Source organism: Phalacrocorax aristotelis, chromosome 10 (genome assembly GCF_949628215.1).
Source record: "Phalacrocorax aristotelis chromosome 10, bGulAri2.1, whole genome shotgun sequence".
In the NCBI taxonomy this organism is placed as follows: domain Eukaryota; kingdom Metazoa; phylum Chordata; class Aves; order Suliformes; family Phalacrocoracidae; genus Phalacrocorax; species Phalacrocorax aristotelis.
Genome location: NC_134285.1, coordinates 12820843 through 12836111, shown reverse-complemented (window position 1 = coordinate 12836111; position 15269 = coordinate 12820843). Strand labels below are relative to the sequence as shown.

The 15269-nt window shown below is 43.8% G+C and overlaps 2 protein-coding genes across 3 annotated transcripts in view; one reads left to right on the top strand and one right to left on the bottom strand.

Annotated features, from left to right (window-relative positions):
- CIITA (class II major histocompatibility complex transactivator) overlaps positions 1-2680 on the top strand; it is a 30053-nt gene extending 27373 nt beyond the window's left edge. For both annotated transcript variants that reach the window (XM_075105306.1, XM_075105304.1), the window contains exon 20: positions 485-2680. The gene's annotated coding sequence lies outside the window, so the exon portion shown is untranslated. The remainder of the gene's footprint in view (positions 1-484) is intronic.
- Positions 2681-5110: 2430 nt separating this feature from the next.
- DEXI (Dexi homolog) lies at positions 5111-14277 on the bottom strand. The gene is made up of 2 exons (XM_075105303.1): positions 13438-14277; positions 5111-5828 (listed from the first exon to the last, which is right to left on the bottom strand). Exon 1 carries the CDS (start codon positions 13967-13969, stop codon positions 13688-13690), a length of 282 nt encoding a protein of 93 aa, XP_074961404.1. The 5' UTR covers positions 13970-14277; the 3' UTR covers positions 5111-5828; positions 13438-13687.
- Between the last annotated feature and the right edge of the window lie 992 nt (positions 14278-15269).

Sequence of the window (15269 nt, the reverse complement as noted above, 5' to 3'; positions counted from 1 at the left end):
TTGTTCAAGGGGAGCATGCGATAAGGGTCTCTGAATATGTAGATCAGCTCCCAGATGACCTCGGTTTTCCTCTGGACACAGAGCAATGGCAGTCAGTGGCAGAGAACTGCGCTCTGTGAAAGAGTGATTCTTGGACACTGGTCAGCTTTCACACCAAGCAAAAGATCTGTTTAATGCAGCTCTACATAAACAACCCTTTGCATCTCCCTCCACTGCTGTTCTCTCCAATTTGCAGCACATGCCTGTGGCACCAGTTACCACATCAGTACAGTATCTGAGTACGTCAGGAAACATTCGTCTTCCTAAGCACTGAGGATTAGTAGCAGCAGGAAGCCTGGATTCTGTCTCACAAACTTGAAACATCCAGCATCTACCAGCCACTGTTGTCTGTTTTCAGAGCACATCATATATATGGTTTTGGTGATGTTGATGGTGATTAAGCTGATGGGCATACATCTAATATTCTCTTTGCATCATTTCACAGGTAACATAAAGAAGAGAGGAAGGCATCCTCTGTATCTTCCTATCCTCTTGCTCCTTTATGAATTGGTGGCTGATGTTCACGACAGTGGCAAAATGAAAAAAGTCACATTTAAGCTTGAGCAATGCTTGAAGTGGGTGAATGATGGAGTTCAATTTTTTTAAGGGCTATCTAAAAAATTTAAAAATGCTATTCAAGGACCCAGTTGTGTTTCTACTGAAGTGATGAAGAGTTAAGCAGCATCAAGTTTCAAAGATGAAAAGAGCATCTGGATATTGTGATCACCGTTAAAGATGACCAGGAATTACCAGGATATTGACATTATAAAATTCCATCATCGATTCATCAAGTAGACTGCAAGCTGCTGGACCTGCAACATCTGAAGCAGTGACAGGTCAAACCTAATTGTTTCATCGTAACAGTGGTGACTGCAATCAAATTTGGTTTGATGATTTTGGACTTCCAAACCTCAACGTTACAGATTTTACCCATCTGTCTGGACTGATTTGAAGCATTAGGATCAGGAGCATAAATAAGAGTGATCACTCTTAGAAAACAGTCTGATACTGTGAGATTATCAACGAGAATGCAGAAGTGGCTCTTTCCTTGATGCTAATCACCAATGCTGTCTTAAGGGATGGAAAGATATTTGCTATCACTTGTTATAGAATCTTTCAAAAATATTAGGAAAAAAGAAGTAAAGACAAGAAATTAATTAAAACTAGAAAACTATTAAGGATTTTTTTCTGACATTATTGCAGAAATCCAAATGCATACAAAGAGCTTCAGTTAATTGCACAAAAATCCTTGAAGTGACAATCTTCAAAGCTTTTGAAGCTCCTGTCTCAAATGAGAACTTTAAACTTTTTTTCTTCATTCATATACCTGCATTGTGATTTAGTTTCTCACTTGCAGGTGGCAGCATAAATGTACAAGCGTCCTTTTTATACTTGACAGTGAAATCACTACTGTGTGTGGTTTATGTGGCCTTCTATTACAGAGTTGTAAAAAACTAGGCAATGACACACTGTAACATTTTTCAAAGTGCTATCGTGTGTCTGCGCTGCTGGCCTCAGTGATGTGTGGGCCAAATACCAGTCCTGTTGACTGCAATAGCAAAACAATCATATCCTTTATGCTTTTTTCTCTTTTCTTCTATTTCAGCTCTGTGAACATGGAGGGAACTTAAAATCGTACCAAGACAATTGTCAGGACTAACATTCTGGCTCCCTGGCCAGATACAGTCTGGAGACAGAAAACCAAAAAGGGATGGAAAAAGCTTGGGATATTTGACATGCCACAAATTGGGAAGGGAGGTCTCTACTTCATGGTTAGCTCAGGGTTAACTCAACAACCTCCTTGAAATTTCTTCTGCGAGGAAGCACTGACAGTACTGACCCAAGCATCTATGCAAACTAGTGTCTTCAACAAACCTCTCAAATGCTCTGCTACTTGGTTTTTAAAAAGTCCCCAATTTAAAGAGCTCAAAACCCCAATCTTTACGTTCTTTCCAGCAAATTATACTTCTCTGCTGAAGTTTCAGTGCCTGCAGAATCTTGACAGGAGGGTGGAGGGTGGACAAATTGAAGAAAGAAAGAAGGTCAGGTTTGTTGTTTCTGTTAATCAAAGGAGAGCAGGGAACCATACCTAGTATTTTAGGGTAATAGTACAAGAGAGCAAGGTAGAAAAACACCATGGAGAATATGATTGTTACTAGAAAGTGGTATGTTTCTGAACTATCTGCATGGTTCTCTCTAGCCAAACTCTAGCCAGAGTAACGGAAAAAAAAAAATCTCATTTACATTCCTGTCTTTCAGCTGCCTGAAAGGGAGGTAATTTGAGCCAAATCCTGTGTGATGTTCCCATCAGCCTGCAGCACTCCAGCCATGCAGATCTATGGTGAGCCCTTGGCTTGCCTTCCCTTAACTAAGCTTTGGATGACAACTGCCCCTTTATGGATATATTCTGCAGCTACACTTCACTATGACTGAATCTGAGGATGTGTTAAGTATTACACAGCCAAATGTTACAGGACCCAGTCTGGATTTATCAGTCCATGTTGGGTATACTGCTGTCCTCTTGCTCTGAGTTAGTAAGAGATGTAGTTTATAATGTACAGATTGTAAATTGTGATACAGTGTTTTGCTTGTCTTTATAGATCTTTTTAAAGTATTAATAAAAGTATTACTTTTTACAGTAGCTTGTAGTACCTGTATTTTGATTTTTCTCTTGGAAAGGCTATGAAACCTCTGCTGCCTTCTCAACATAACAACACGCTCAGGGCTTCATATTGTAGGTTAATGGAAAGCACTGCATGTAAGGGAGACAGGTTGGTCCTGCTGGCACTTACCAGTTTGGTGGTCTGGAAAGGGAGAAATAATTCTTTCTTAACAGACAATGGGATCCTGCAATGTGTTGTGGTTTAGCCCCAGTTGGCAACTAAACACTGTGCAGCTGCCTGCTCTCTTCCTGTGAGCTGGGGGAGAGAATTGGAAGAGCAAAACCAAGAAAACTCATGGGTTGAGATAAGAACAGTTTAATAATTAAAATAAAATAGTAATCGTAATAATGGTAATGATAATAACAATTATTATGATGATAATAACATAATAAAAAGGAAAATAACAAGAGAGAGAAATGAAGCCTGGAAAAAAGGAGGAAAAAAAAAATACAAGTGATGCAACCACTCATCAATCATTGACTGATGCTGCTGGTCCCTGAGCCGTGATTGCTGCCTGTCCCCGGCCAGCTCCCCCCAGTTAACATACTGGGCATGATATCATATAATATGGAATATCCCTTTGGCAAGTTTGGATCCGCTGTCTTAGCTGTGCCCCCTCCCCTCCTGACTCCTTGTGCACCCAGCAGAGCATGGGAAGCTAGAAGAGTCCTTGACTACTATAAGCGCTACCCGGCAACAACCAAAACATCAGCATGTTATCAACGTTGTTTTCATACTAAGTCCAAAGCACAGCACTATGCCAGTGAAGAAAATTAACTCTATTCCAGCTAAAACCATGACACAATGCCACCTGACAGACTCTAAGTCTAGAATTAGAAGATATAAAAGTCCTGACTGAAGCTGCCTGGTTATAACAGCAAAATGTTGTTGTCATCCTGTCAGACTTTCTGCAGTTAAAAGTTCTAAAATTCATCAGGGTTCAAAGTCTGGATACTGGCACAAAGCTTATCCAAAATGCTTTTGACAAATGAGTGCCTTTTCTATAGAGGACTGAATTCACTGGCTACCTTGAAAAAGCTGTTCAGATCAAATCTGTGTTCTAAAAAATCTTTTAGGATGAGAAAAATGCTACTGTCTTCACGTCCATCCTCTTTTTGTTGTCAAAGAAGCCCTGTTAAAGTGCTATGGCTTGTGTTATGATGGTAGTCAGATCCTGTAATCTGAGTACTCCCCCCATCCTTTAAAATGTATGAAGCTGAGCTGTTCTGAGAAATCGGTATCTTAATCTAAGATGCAGAATCTCCACAGTGAATTAACTGGTGGAATTTGTATTGCTTGATCTGTGCATCATGTGGCGTCCACTGCAGTGAAATGATACAAACTAGCAGATGCTGCAATAAGTACCTATAATGACAAACTGAACCATGTTCTTAAAACGGCATACACATGACCCTGAAAAGTTAGTGTGAGCCATCTCTGTGAACAGTATGAATTTCTAACTATATAGGCAGCAGGAATGCCACCTTCAGTAGCAAAATCCAGCCTGTCTTGTGATAGTTCCTAATGGTCATATGAGCACAAGCTCAACAAGTTTGTAAGCTTGGCTATTTTTTATATAGGTGCCTAAATGGAGATTTAGTTCCCTAAGTGTATCGTTATGTGTTAGAATATTGTGTCCTAAGTGACACCATCCCTGAATTGCAGGCCACAGATTGTATGGAACAAAGCACTTGTCAGTGTTTTAAGGCCCCAGACTGTATCTGACGGAACCTATCTTGGAGAAAAGCTATTTAGTTCAATGACAGTGCTTCACCTTTTGCAGGAGCAGCTGAAAACTGTATTTAGGGCACAGAATATTGGGGACAGGGAGCTAATTTCTACTGCACCAAGAGTTAAAAAATGCCATTTGAGTGCAACACACTGAGAGTATCAGGGAACAAGAGTTTGATATGCAAGTTTCTTTGTCATTGTTTCACCAGGGATATAAATTGTCACCCTCTGGTCCCTCATACTGGCTGTCAAGAGACTCTCATGACACCATCTGTCTGTATCTGAAAGCCTGAGCTAGGAGCAGATGGTAGAGACACAGACTGCAGAGGACAGACATAATGCATGGACAGAGTTCAGGAGAAATGTTTTCAGTTCTGCTTTATCTGAAATGTTCTTGGTATATCAACTTGGCTTAACAACTGCACGGTTACAAAAATTTTCTAAAAAATATGAGAATAAGACAAAACCAGCACAATACCTGCCCTCAGTAACATGTGGGTTCCTCCCCCACCCCCACGGTGGGGGGTTCCTGGTGTTTTAGTTCAGGTCTGAATTTTTATGCAGTTGTTCACGCAAAGGATTTCTTACGTGCTGGCCATCGCCACAATCTGGAACTACTTGTAGGTACCTGTAGGAAAACTGGAATTTCCTGGAAAGCATATTTCAATTATTTTCAACTGAATTAGCACAACTGAAGAACAAATTGAAAAAGAACAACTCCAACAAATAACTGCTTACTTTTTCATGGAAAAGGTCAGTCTTTATTGTATTGCTTTCACATCTGTACATAGGAACATGAGCTTAAACAATCTGCAAAGTATCTTGTGTGAGATAATGAATCTACCTGACTTATATAAAATTCACTCTCTGATCTATTTCAAAACACACAATTTGAATAAAATATCTTACTAGCACGGTTCTTGCCGTAATACTGCCCTGAACAGAATCTCCTTGCAGTCACTCCTGCATATTTTCCCCTGAGAGAGCACTGCCTTTGAACTACTGGCTGGTAAAGTTTTCAATGTGTGATTGTAAAACTTGCTTAAGCAGTATGTAGAGCGTGTCCATTCAAGTGACATGGTATTTATTCAGAAGTTTATCAAATCTGCGTAACATCATGATTTGCTGTTACAATAGAACATAGCTTATATCATTTGTCCATACAGTCCATCCCAGAATTACCTATGGAAGCCCAGTATGGTGCATGAATCACTGCAGTTAGTGCACACCCAAGAGGCAATGAGCATGGAGAAAAGTCACAACTCACAAGATCTCGTGACAACTCTTCTTCTTCTCCCCTTGTCCTTCTTTTCATCTCCACATTTCAGAGTATAGTTTCTTTCCATGACTTGATCCATTAACCTGGTTATAATCCATTTCAAGTGTTTAATAAATCTGTTTAAAAGAAAACACCAAAATACAGAGTAACCCTCTAGACCCAAAATGAACAGCAAAGTCATGAGCTTTACCTTTCTGATTCTCTCCTCCATCCCACCAGTGGGGGAGTGAGCAAGCGACTCTGTGAGGCTGAGTTGCCGGCTAAACCACGACAGTACATTAGATATAGCACCAGGCCATTGACTTCTTTAAAAAAAAAGAATTAAAAAATCAAAACTTTTTGTGACTGTGGGTAATAATTCTTTGAGAAGTAAAGGCCTGAACAACCTTTCAGAGAAATCAATGTAACAGTTTCTGTTAATGTCAAAGCTCGCTAGTCCTTAGTATAATTTTAACAGAGGCATGATGATATTGGTGTGAGGGGTATGAGATTAAGCTGTCGACCACGGTCCATCAGGTCAGTTAGTAAGGGTTGCTCTTAAGAGTACAACCAGTACATACAGTGGGATAGCCTATTTTATGCTAGGTTTGATATCATTAGTCCTACCTATTAGAACTGAGTTTTGAACTGGCTACATTTTCTTAAGCACATACTGTTCATTAGAATGTTTAGGGTTTTTTTTTTTATAATTCTTTTAATTATGTATTGCCTACATTTGACGTAGCCTCTGATTTTGGTCACTTTCTCTTTTTTTTTCTTTAGAGTTATTTTGTTCAAATCATTTTGGATCCACTGGAGAGTAGTTACTGAGTTAAATAACATGTTGGGGTAACTTCTTGGTCTTACTGACATCAACAAATTAATATTATGTTGTTTTATCCCAGCTTATCTGATTTGCCTTGACTGGATCAAAGTATCCGACAGCTATTAAGAGGTGATTTTTTTTTTACTATTATCAGATGTAAACACAAGGCCTGAAAAGCCTTCTTCAAGAGGAACCAGAGCTGTGGATTATGAGGGTGCTGGGCACTAGTGACTGTATCCATTTGCTCTTGTGATCTTAAAGATGACTAATATACTGTAGAATGGTGCAGCTCTGAGAGGGGATGATTGTCTGGGGATGAATCTGTGTCGAAGAAGAGCTGAGGTACAGAGGACCATGAGCAGGTCCACAGGCTGCCTGCAGCTCAGGAGACCCCCCTCACTGTGTGGAGCAAGTCTCTGGAAAGACAGCTCTTCCCTCCTCCCCCTCTATAGGTATTAGAGGCCCCCTGTGCAGCGCAGAAAGGCTCTACATAGTAGAGGTGCTAATCCAGTTGTACGATGGGAAGGGAGTCTGTGATACAGACCTGCTAACAGATCTGCTCTATGCATGGAGCTCTATGAAAAGGCTCTTGCTGGGCTGCAGGGAAATACACAGCCTCTCTCCTGTTCTTCACTTGCAGTGTTTGGAGCGGAGGCTCAGCAGATCGTATGTCAGGTTGTCTGGCACACGACGTCCTGAAGCAGGAGGGCTGCCACCATTTCAGGTGCAGAAGGCATAACAGAATCTACAAGGAGTATGAATGAAGTATAAAATGCGATGGTCACGTGTTCTACATGAGCATGGACAGACTAAGGAATATGGTATCATTAACAAAGGTGTTACAGGAAGCCGAAAGCAAACAGGTTGACAGGGAAAGGTTCTTCTATGGACTGAAAGCAGATCAAAAGATTGGAAGCAAAGAATAAGGCCTGGTAGTAAAGTCAGAAGCAGGGTATACCAGGGACCAATTTTTATTCAACATCACCATTAGTGACCCAGAGAAGAGAGTGAACAGAGACATCTTCAAGACTGCAGAAAATAAGCTCTTTCAGGTATTCAGATGCTGTACTGATAGCAAGTAAATCCAGGAGGATTTCGTAATATTGAGTAGGCAAAAGGTGGCGGGTTTGGAAAACACTTGCTAAAAGGCTGGACAGCAATGTGCCCGCTAACATCCTTCATTCTACCCTTGTGGATTCTGGCAAGTACAAAGAGAACAGACTGCAGATTTTGGTAAGGGTCATGTGGTCTCCCAGAGAGCATCCCCTGCCCCTGTCCAAAGCAGAACACACAGGGCTGGGTGATCATGGTCTGACTCAGCAGGACATTTTGTATGTTCTTGTGTGCTGCTTACTGTAGATGCTAGGTCAGAAACAAGAAGCACTTTTGTGTCCAGTGAGGTATTTCTGTCAAATATCTATCAGCTACACTACCCTGCTAACAGTAATCACAGGCTTAAAATCCTGTCTCTGAAACTAACAAGAAAAGGGGCAACAGCAGCTCTAACAGGTTACTCATTTGGTGTTTATCTCATTGCTTTCCAAGTCAAAGGGAGACTGCCAATACTCTGCATTGTAAACCATGTCCTAGGCTGACTTAAAAATAGCACAGCAAAATGTATTGGGCCTCCAAAGCAAAGTATAAAGCTGTCTAATGGAAATTTCAAATATTGCTATAGGACTGCTAGTCCAAGACTATAGTTTGTAGTGGCAGATATTAAATGGGTTGTGAATGATACAATTGACCAGGATATTTAATCTTGCCTTTCTATTCAGCTGATTAAAAGCCTGCCCTTCAAATTTCATGTGAACCTAATTTTAACAGAAAATTTCAAGAATTTCAAAAAACAATGGAAAATGAAAAGGTAGCACATATTTTTAAAGTCTCAGAGCTACAGTCTCCCAATAGCCTAAATGATACCCATAAATATTTAACATTATGGCTATTACAGCATAACTCTAGCACTATAAGAAACTCAGTCATGATATTTTTGTTAATTCTGTCTGTGAAGTTACTGTTCTTCACAATTCAGGCTGGACCAAAGGAAACATAGTGACTCAGTTTCATATCCTGACATTGTCTGCTTTCTGTTTCCTGACCTTCTGCAAGAGTGTGTTTCAGATCTCATGCCCTATTTGGGTTCTACTGTCTGAGCGAGCCTCAGGTCTTTTTTTCTGGCCCTCTAAAGAGTACATAGCCTTAATTCTATTAACTGAAGAAGAGCTTTACCCAGCAATAGATCCTTTGGTGTACATCATCATTTTCCATTATACCGTTATTTTCCGCATATGGCTGCTATGAGTCTTTACCCTTTTTATCACATACATTAGAAACATGTTTGTGTCCTCAGAGAGCATCATTCAAACTATTCAGCTGGTTTTTTTCCCCAGTCTGTGGCCAAACTACCAAAACTGATCTGGGAAAAGAAAGACAGTTTGACAGTTTCCCTGCAGGAATGGAAAGATTTAGCCACTTCTGTGTACTATTTAATTGTTTGGGACAATCGTACTCCATATAAACTAGAATCGCTACGAGGGGACAAATGCAAAGAATTGGACTGGCTAAATATACAAACTAGATGCCTCTAAACAAATTATTCTTTTCTTCTAGTTTAGGATTGCTAGTTGCTAGCTGAACTATAGTGTCACTTTGCCCCTCCTCCAGAGGAAACAAACATGAAGAATGAAATTGGATTTTTTTCTTCATTCCTTGGACAGCTTAAAACTAATAATTGGCTCTTGTCACCTATTGAAGCAAGTTGATTACAGTAAGTTTCGTTTTTGTAGGGAAGAACGACAGAATTTTTTTTTTTAATTAGTCTTTAAGATCACTTGTGACTGGGCTTTTAGCACATGAAATACTCAGGCCTGAACTATTTCTATCCTAAATTGAATGTCTCTTTACTTTCTATGCCTCATTTTAATTCATGTTATTAACAGCAGCTTCTGGAAAACTTTTTAAGAATCTGCCTCTTCTCTTTGAATTATACAAATGAATGTATTTGGTAGAAAATCCATGACTGTGATTGATGAGTCTGCATGCACAGTTCATCAGTTAACTATGATTTTGTCCTCCTTCCATCTAGGATGTAATTCCTGTTAAGAAGAGTCAAAGCACAGAAGCCTCTTTAAAGCAGAGATACCAGATGAGTTTGAGCACTCAACTTCTAATTTTAATAACATCTAAGAATTCAAAACACGGTTCTAAAAATCACAGCTATTGCTTTTCATCCTGTTGTTACTATAACTCATATAGAATAGCCGACTAGTCTGTATCATGGAGTCAATAAGCCACTTTTTTTTTTTTTTTACATGGAGATTTCTACAAACAAGCAAAGAGCATAGTGAAAAATGGCAAGGTGAAGTAAGTAACGGATCACGGCGCTCCTTGTTTTTATGATTCAAAATCTGAAAAGAAAGAAGTCAGGAGGTGGATTCTGATGTGTTCATGTGTATCCTGACACTGCTAGTGATAACATTCTCCTGATCTGTTACTTTACATGGCATCTCTGTTTCAGAGAGATGGAACAGAGACACAAATCAGTTAAGCTCACAGAAGACATCAGTGGCAGACACAGGAAGGAGTCCAGGATGCTTATTTCCCTCTCCACTGGGCCATGCTGTCTCTCATACACACTGAGCCCACATTTCTAACTGGCACTATATTGATGAGCTAGTGAGTAAAGCTATTTCTTTGATTCAGGATTTAGATGCTGGCATTCAGCAGAAGTGCTGAGTCACAAGTTTTTGAGTGCTGGATTCTGCTCACTGAAGACATTCATCATAATTCACGTTGAGGAAAAAATATAGGGAATGCTTAGACTGTAAGATTAAATAAACCCATTATTTCCGATTCAGTTTTCATTATTGATTACTTTTGCTCATTTTCTTTCCGATTAGAGTACTTTGTGATGAGTCACATCTGATTTTAAGAAAGTACAAGGAGAACAGTCATATCACCTTATTCCAGGGGACTTCAAATGTAATAAAGAACCTGGCACACTCACACTAAAACAGTAGATTACATGAGCAAACTCAATTCTGCTCAGTTTACACAGATGGATTTCTCCATTTGAATAGGATAGGAAGCTTCTTTGAGCTGCTTAGTTGCCTACCTTCAATCTCTGTCACCAGTTATGCTCAGAAACCTGGACATCATTTTACTCCTATCTAGTTTATTCAAGTTGGGGGTTTGCTGCAAGAGAGAAGAGAGCTTTTCTGATCCACATGCTCTTTTATTTTTAAGTCTAAACTAGCGTTTCCACATTTCGCGGAACTGCCTCTTGGGATTTCCCCCTTTGTTTCCCTGTCTTGCGTGCCGCTCATCTCCTGGGTGCAAGGCATCGCTTTCTAAATGCAGGGAGCACACTGCAGAGTTTCAGCTAAGGCTAATCATAGCTTTTTAGTTGCTTTCAGTCATCACTGGTGAGTCACAGGAAGAACACTCCTCTTGGATTTAATGCAAAGAGTATGCCCATGTATTTTTCAACTCTGCTGGTAAAACTGAGACCCATTCTGCCTGCAGTGTCTTATGAACCCTCAGTGCTTCTGGGTCTAAGTGAGCAGGGCGGGTGGGGAGCCATCCGAGGCCTATGGAGAGTGCGGGTTAACACTCATACAGGACTGGGGTCACTGCAGGCTAGGCACCAAAAGGATCTAAATCTTCCCTTTCAGTGCCTGACTTCTGCTCCCAAAGCAGAAAACCCAGCTCTGAATTAGGGCCCTGCCTGCCTTGCTAGGGAACTGGTGAGGAGGAATGGCACAGAACAGTGAAGAAACCTGTAACCAGGATATTAACACAAATTCCTTTTCATGGTGACATGGTGAGTCTTTGCCCGGTAGCTAAGTAATTATGCAATTTGTGGCCTGGTTGCTGCACATAAAAATACAATTTTATATATAAATAGATGAAGCACAGTAATAGCATAGGTTTTGCTCTTTAATAATTCATCTGACTTTAGGGATTTGTGACTTGATTTTCAGTGGAAACCACCATCTAACATGACAACTACCAAATTAAAGGATCAAGGCTGCAGCTGGTACCTGTGCAGAGCTCCATTAGCTCAAGGTAGATATAGACTGAGACTTATTTCTGAGTTTTGTGAAGACCTCTGCATTTTGATTCCTACATGGTGGTGACATGGTTTTATGGTTAGAATATCACAAAGTTTGCAGATCTACTTATCCTATTAATATGAAGGAAAATTTTAAGAAGCCCATTTATGTACACTGAACAGAACTGTGCTCACACCCTACGCTCTATCAAACTATGTGTTCATGTAGTAGGAAAAATCCACTGAGGAAAATTATGTCTGTTATTCTCCTTAGGTCTTCCTGAAAACTCAGTGCAACTCATCATGACAAATCCTAGTCAGCAAAAAAGTGATTAAAAAGTTATTTTTAATCCCTGTATTAGACGGTGTTGGAGTAATAGGATTTGGGGTTTGGGGAAAGGTATTTTGGGGAAGAAAATGGGTAGGGCTATTTGCACGAAAGATTTTGCTTCAATTTCCGTTACTTTTTATTAATTCCTTTCCTGGAATACAGAGCATGTGTGTTTTCTGCCCAGCTGAAAAGGGAGAGGAGACAGGCACAAAAGTAGCCCACAGTATTCTGTGGGGAGTTTAGTTCTGTTCCAGACCTTCTGTTCTAGCAGAAGTTATTCTAATCCAACAGCCTGGGGTAGACCACCAAACACTGGCAAGGACACTTTCATTTGCAGTAACTATATGCAGTGGAATTTCTTCAGCAGCAGCAAAGATCTGTTCTTCCCGCCACACACACTTGTTATGCTCCCATGTGCCTTTGACCAAGCTTTGCTCAGCTGTGTAAGTGCAATCAGCGTTACTCCCACATCAAAAATTTCCATAGTTTTCCTTCTAAACTGTTGATCAAAATCAGCTACTATTGCTTTACATGGAATCTGAATAGAAGTATTTAGCAGAAAGTTTAAACCTGTATGAAGGACAACACCACAGGAAAGGTTTTTTTTTTTTTAATTAAAAGACTGATTAAAATAGGTTGATGCTAAATGGTATTTGCATAAAATGGTCACCAAGGTTATGTTTGTAACCTTACACCAGAATTTCCTATTTCAAAATTTCAAATAGAAAATAAAAAGGTATCCTGAACTGGTTTTCAAATTTACAGACAGTATATTGCTGTAAATTCCACTGGCAGATTTGCTAACTCATTTTTAATTTAATCTGTGAATGTTTTCATTAACATACATTTGGCACCGAAAGTCCTAGCTAGAAATAGTGATTTTCTTCCCAATTGCATGTCAGTGTCTTAAAAAGCTAAATCTTTACAACATTCCCAGAGTTTTAGTATCACTCAAAACTACAATACATTGATGGAGCAAACCCTTGTGCTACGATTAACATGAGAAGAACAGTGAGCTGGGTAGGTTTCTTATTACCCAAGATAGAAGTTTTAAAGGGCATCCGATTAAGACGTATTTCTGGCTCAAGTATGGTCTCTGAATTTTAGTAAATATTAGCCTGGGTGTTCGTTTACGTTCAGAGCTGCTTTCAAGACCGGATTAGAAAAGTTGTTGACCACCTGCAAACGTAACACCCAGCGTAACAGCTGCAGTGGCTCAGAACTGCGATAACCCGTCCTCGGGGAAGGCCGTTCTCCTCGCCGCGCACCGGAGGGCAGGGCGCGGGGCCCCGGTCGCGGCCCCTGCGGGGCGCGGGGGAGCGCCCGCCGGGGCACCCCGCAGGCGGCCCGGCCGCGGCCCTCTGCCCGCAACCCTCGGCGCCGCGAGAAGCTGCGGCGGTGCGCGTGTCCCCGGCGCGGTGCCCGGCCCCGGCCCTGCCGCCGCCCCCGCCGCTCGGCACGGCGGCCGGCAGGGGGTGGGCGGGGGAGCGGCACCCCGCTGCCCCGCAGAAATGACCGCCCGCGGCAATGACTTACTTCCCGTGCGAGCGCTCTGCGTGTCCGCGGCCCGGCCCGGCGGCAGCGCGCCCCGGCCCCCCTCGCCCCTGCGCACCGGGGAGGGCGGGGGGCCGTTGGGCAGGGAGGGTGCTGCGCAGAAGGAGCCGAGACGCAGCGGGGACGCCCCGGGGCCGCGGCGGCCCCCGAGCTACGACCATGCCGGGACAGCCGGTCCCAGCCCCGGGCCGGGCTGCGTCACCCCGCAGTGGCTTCGGAGCGCCCCGGGGCGTCACTCCAAGTACCCATCAAAGACATCCAGCTCGCTGTCCGTCTCGTAGAGCACAGAGCCGGGGTCGGAGAGCACCCCCAGATCCACCAGAGCCTGGTCCATATCCTCGGGCAGGAAGACGATGCCTACATTGAGAACGATATACTCCATCAGGAAGGCATAGTACAGGATCAGCACGTTGACAAAGAACAAGCCCACGTAAAACATATAGGGCAGCACCAGCAGCGCATGGAAGGCCCAGGACTCCAGCGAATCCAGACGTGCCGAGACCGCGGCGGGCATGCAGCCGTGCGGGGCTGCGGCGGGGGCAGCAGGCACCGACCCGCCCGGCCGGCGCGGGGGAGCGGGCGGGAGAGGCGGAGCCGGGAGCGGGGCACGCAGGACCACGCTCCGCAGCCCCGGTGGCAGGAAAGGACAAAACCCCAGAGCCGGACTCCGGGAAGAGGCGAGCCCCGCAGGGGTGCGGCGGCCGGCCGGCTCGCTCCCTTCCTTCCCCGGAGGAAGAGGCGCCCCGGCGGGCGGGCAGGCAGGCGGGCGGCCAGCGCGGGCTTCAGCGGCGCTGCCGCAGCCCCGCCGTTGGCAGGAGGCTCCTCAGGGGCATTTCCAGCCCGGCTGCTGCAGTCCCGCCGCGGCTCCCCTCCTCCTCCCGCCCGCAAACTTTACGGAAGGAGCCCGCAGGCGCGTTGCCGCGGTCGGCGCGGAGCACCTGCCGCCGTCAGCGCGCCCGCCAGCCCCGGCCTGCGCGGCAGGACCCCCGCGCCGCCCCCTCGCCGCGGCCCTTCGCAGCGCCGCCCGTCCCTGCCGGCGCCTCTGCGCCTTCACCGGCAGGCGGGTCCCGCTCCGCCGGCCCCAGGGCCGGCCGCCTCGGGCTGCGGGGCCAGGACGGGTCTTGCGATGGCCGGCCCTCGCCTCCCTCGGGCACCTCAGCGCCCCGTGGCAGCCAGGGGGGTCGGCGCGGGCAGGGCTCGCCTGTCGCCTCACCTGTGGGGGTCGGTTCCTGTTCTCCCGTTGCTGGGCAGGGCCCGCCTGCAGCAGCCGTGCGGGCCCGGGCTCCTTTTGGCTTCAGCGGGGGCTTTTCTTTGCTGACCAAGGTTTTACCTGTATCTAAGTATTATCCAAGGCGTGATTTTAAACTTGGGGGGCTTTTTTGACACTGGCTGCCAAACTCTTCGGCTTTTACTTTATTTATGTGGTTAAAGAAAAAAAAAAATCCAAATCCAGGTCAAGACAGTCATTAATAGTCCTGTTCTCTTTGTTGTGCTTTAACTAAGTTAGTTTTTAAGCCGACTCAAAGCTAGTTGTGCAATTCTTATTGGAAAAACCTTAGCAAGAGGAATGTCGGCAGCCGAATTGCTGTCCCTGCATCTTGTGGCGTGCTGTTCTCTGGTCGGTCAGAATCGACCCCACCAGAACTGCTGCATTTTGAGTTCTGGAAGGTGGACAAGAAGTGGCAGGGTCCAAATATTATCTCAAATTACAATGTATTTGGGAGGTATATGCACACGTCAAAAGGCTATTTTTTGTTTAGACTAAATTTAGTCTTTTCTATTCCTCCAACCTAACAGTCCTCTCACGACCCGGC

What these genes read in the sequence shown, in the direction of transcription:
- DEXI (XM_075105303.1), bottom strand. Translation starts at nt 13,969, where the DNA reads ATGCCCGCCGCGGTCTCGGCACGTCTGGATTCGCTGGAGTCCTGGGCC.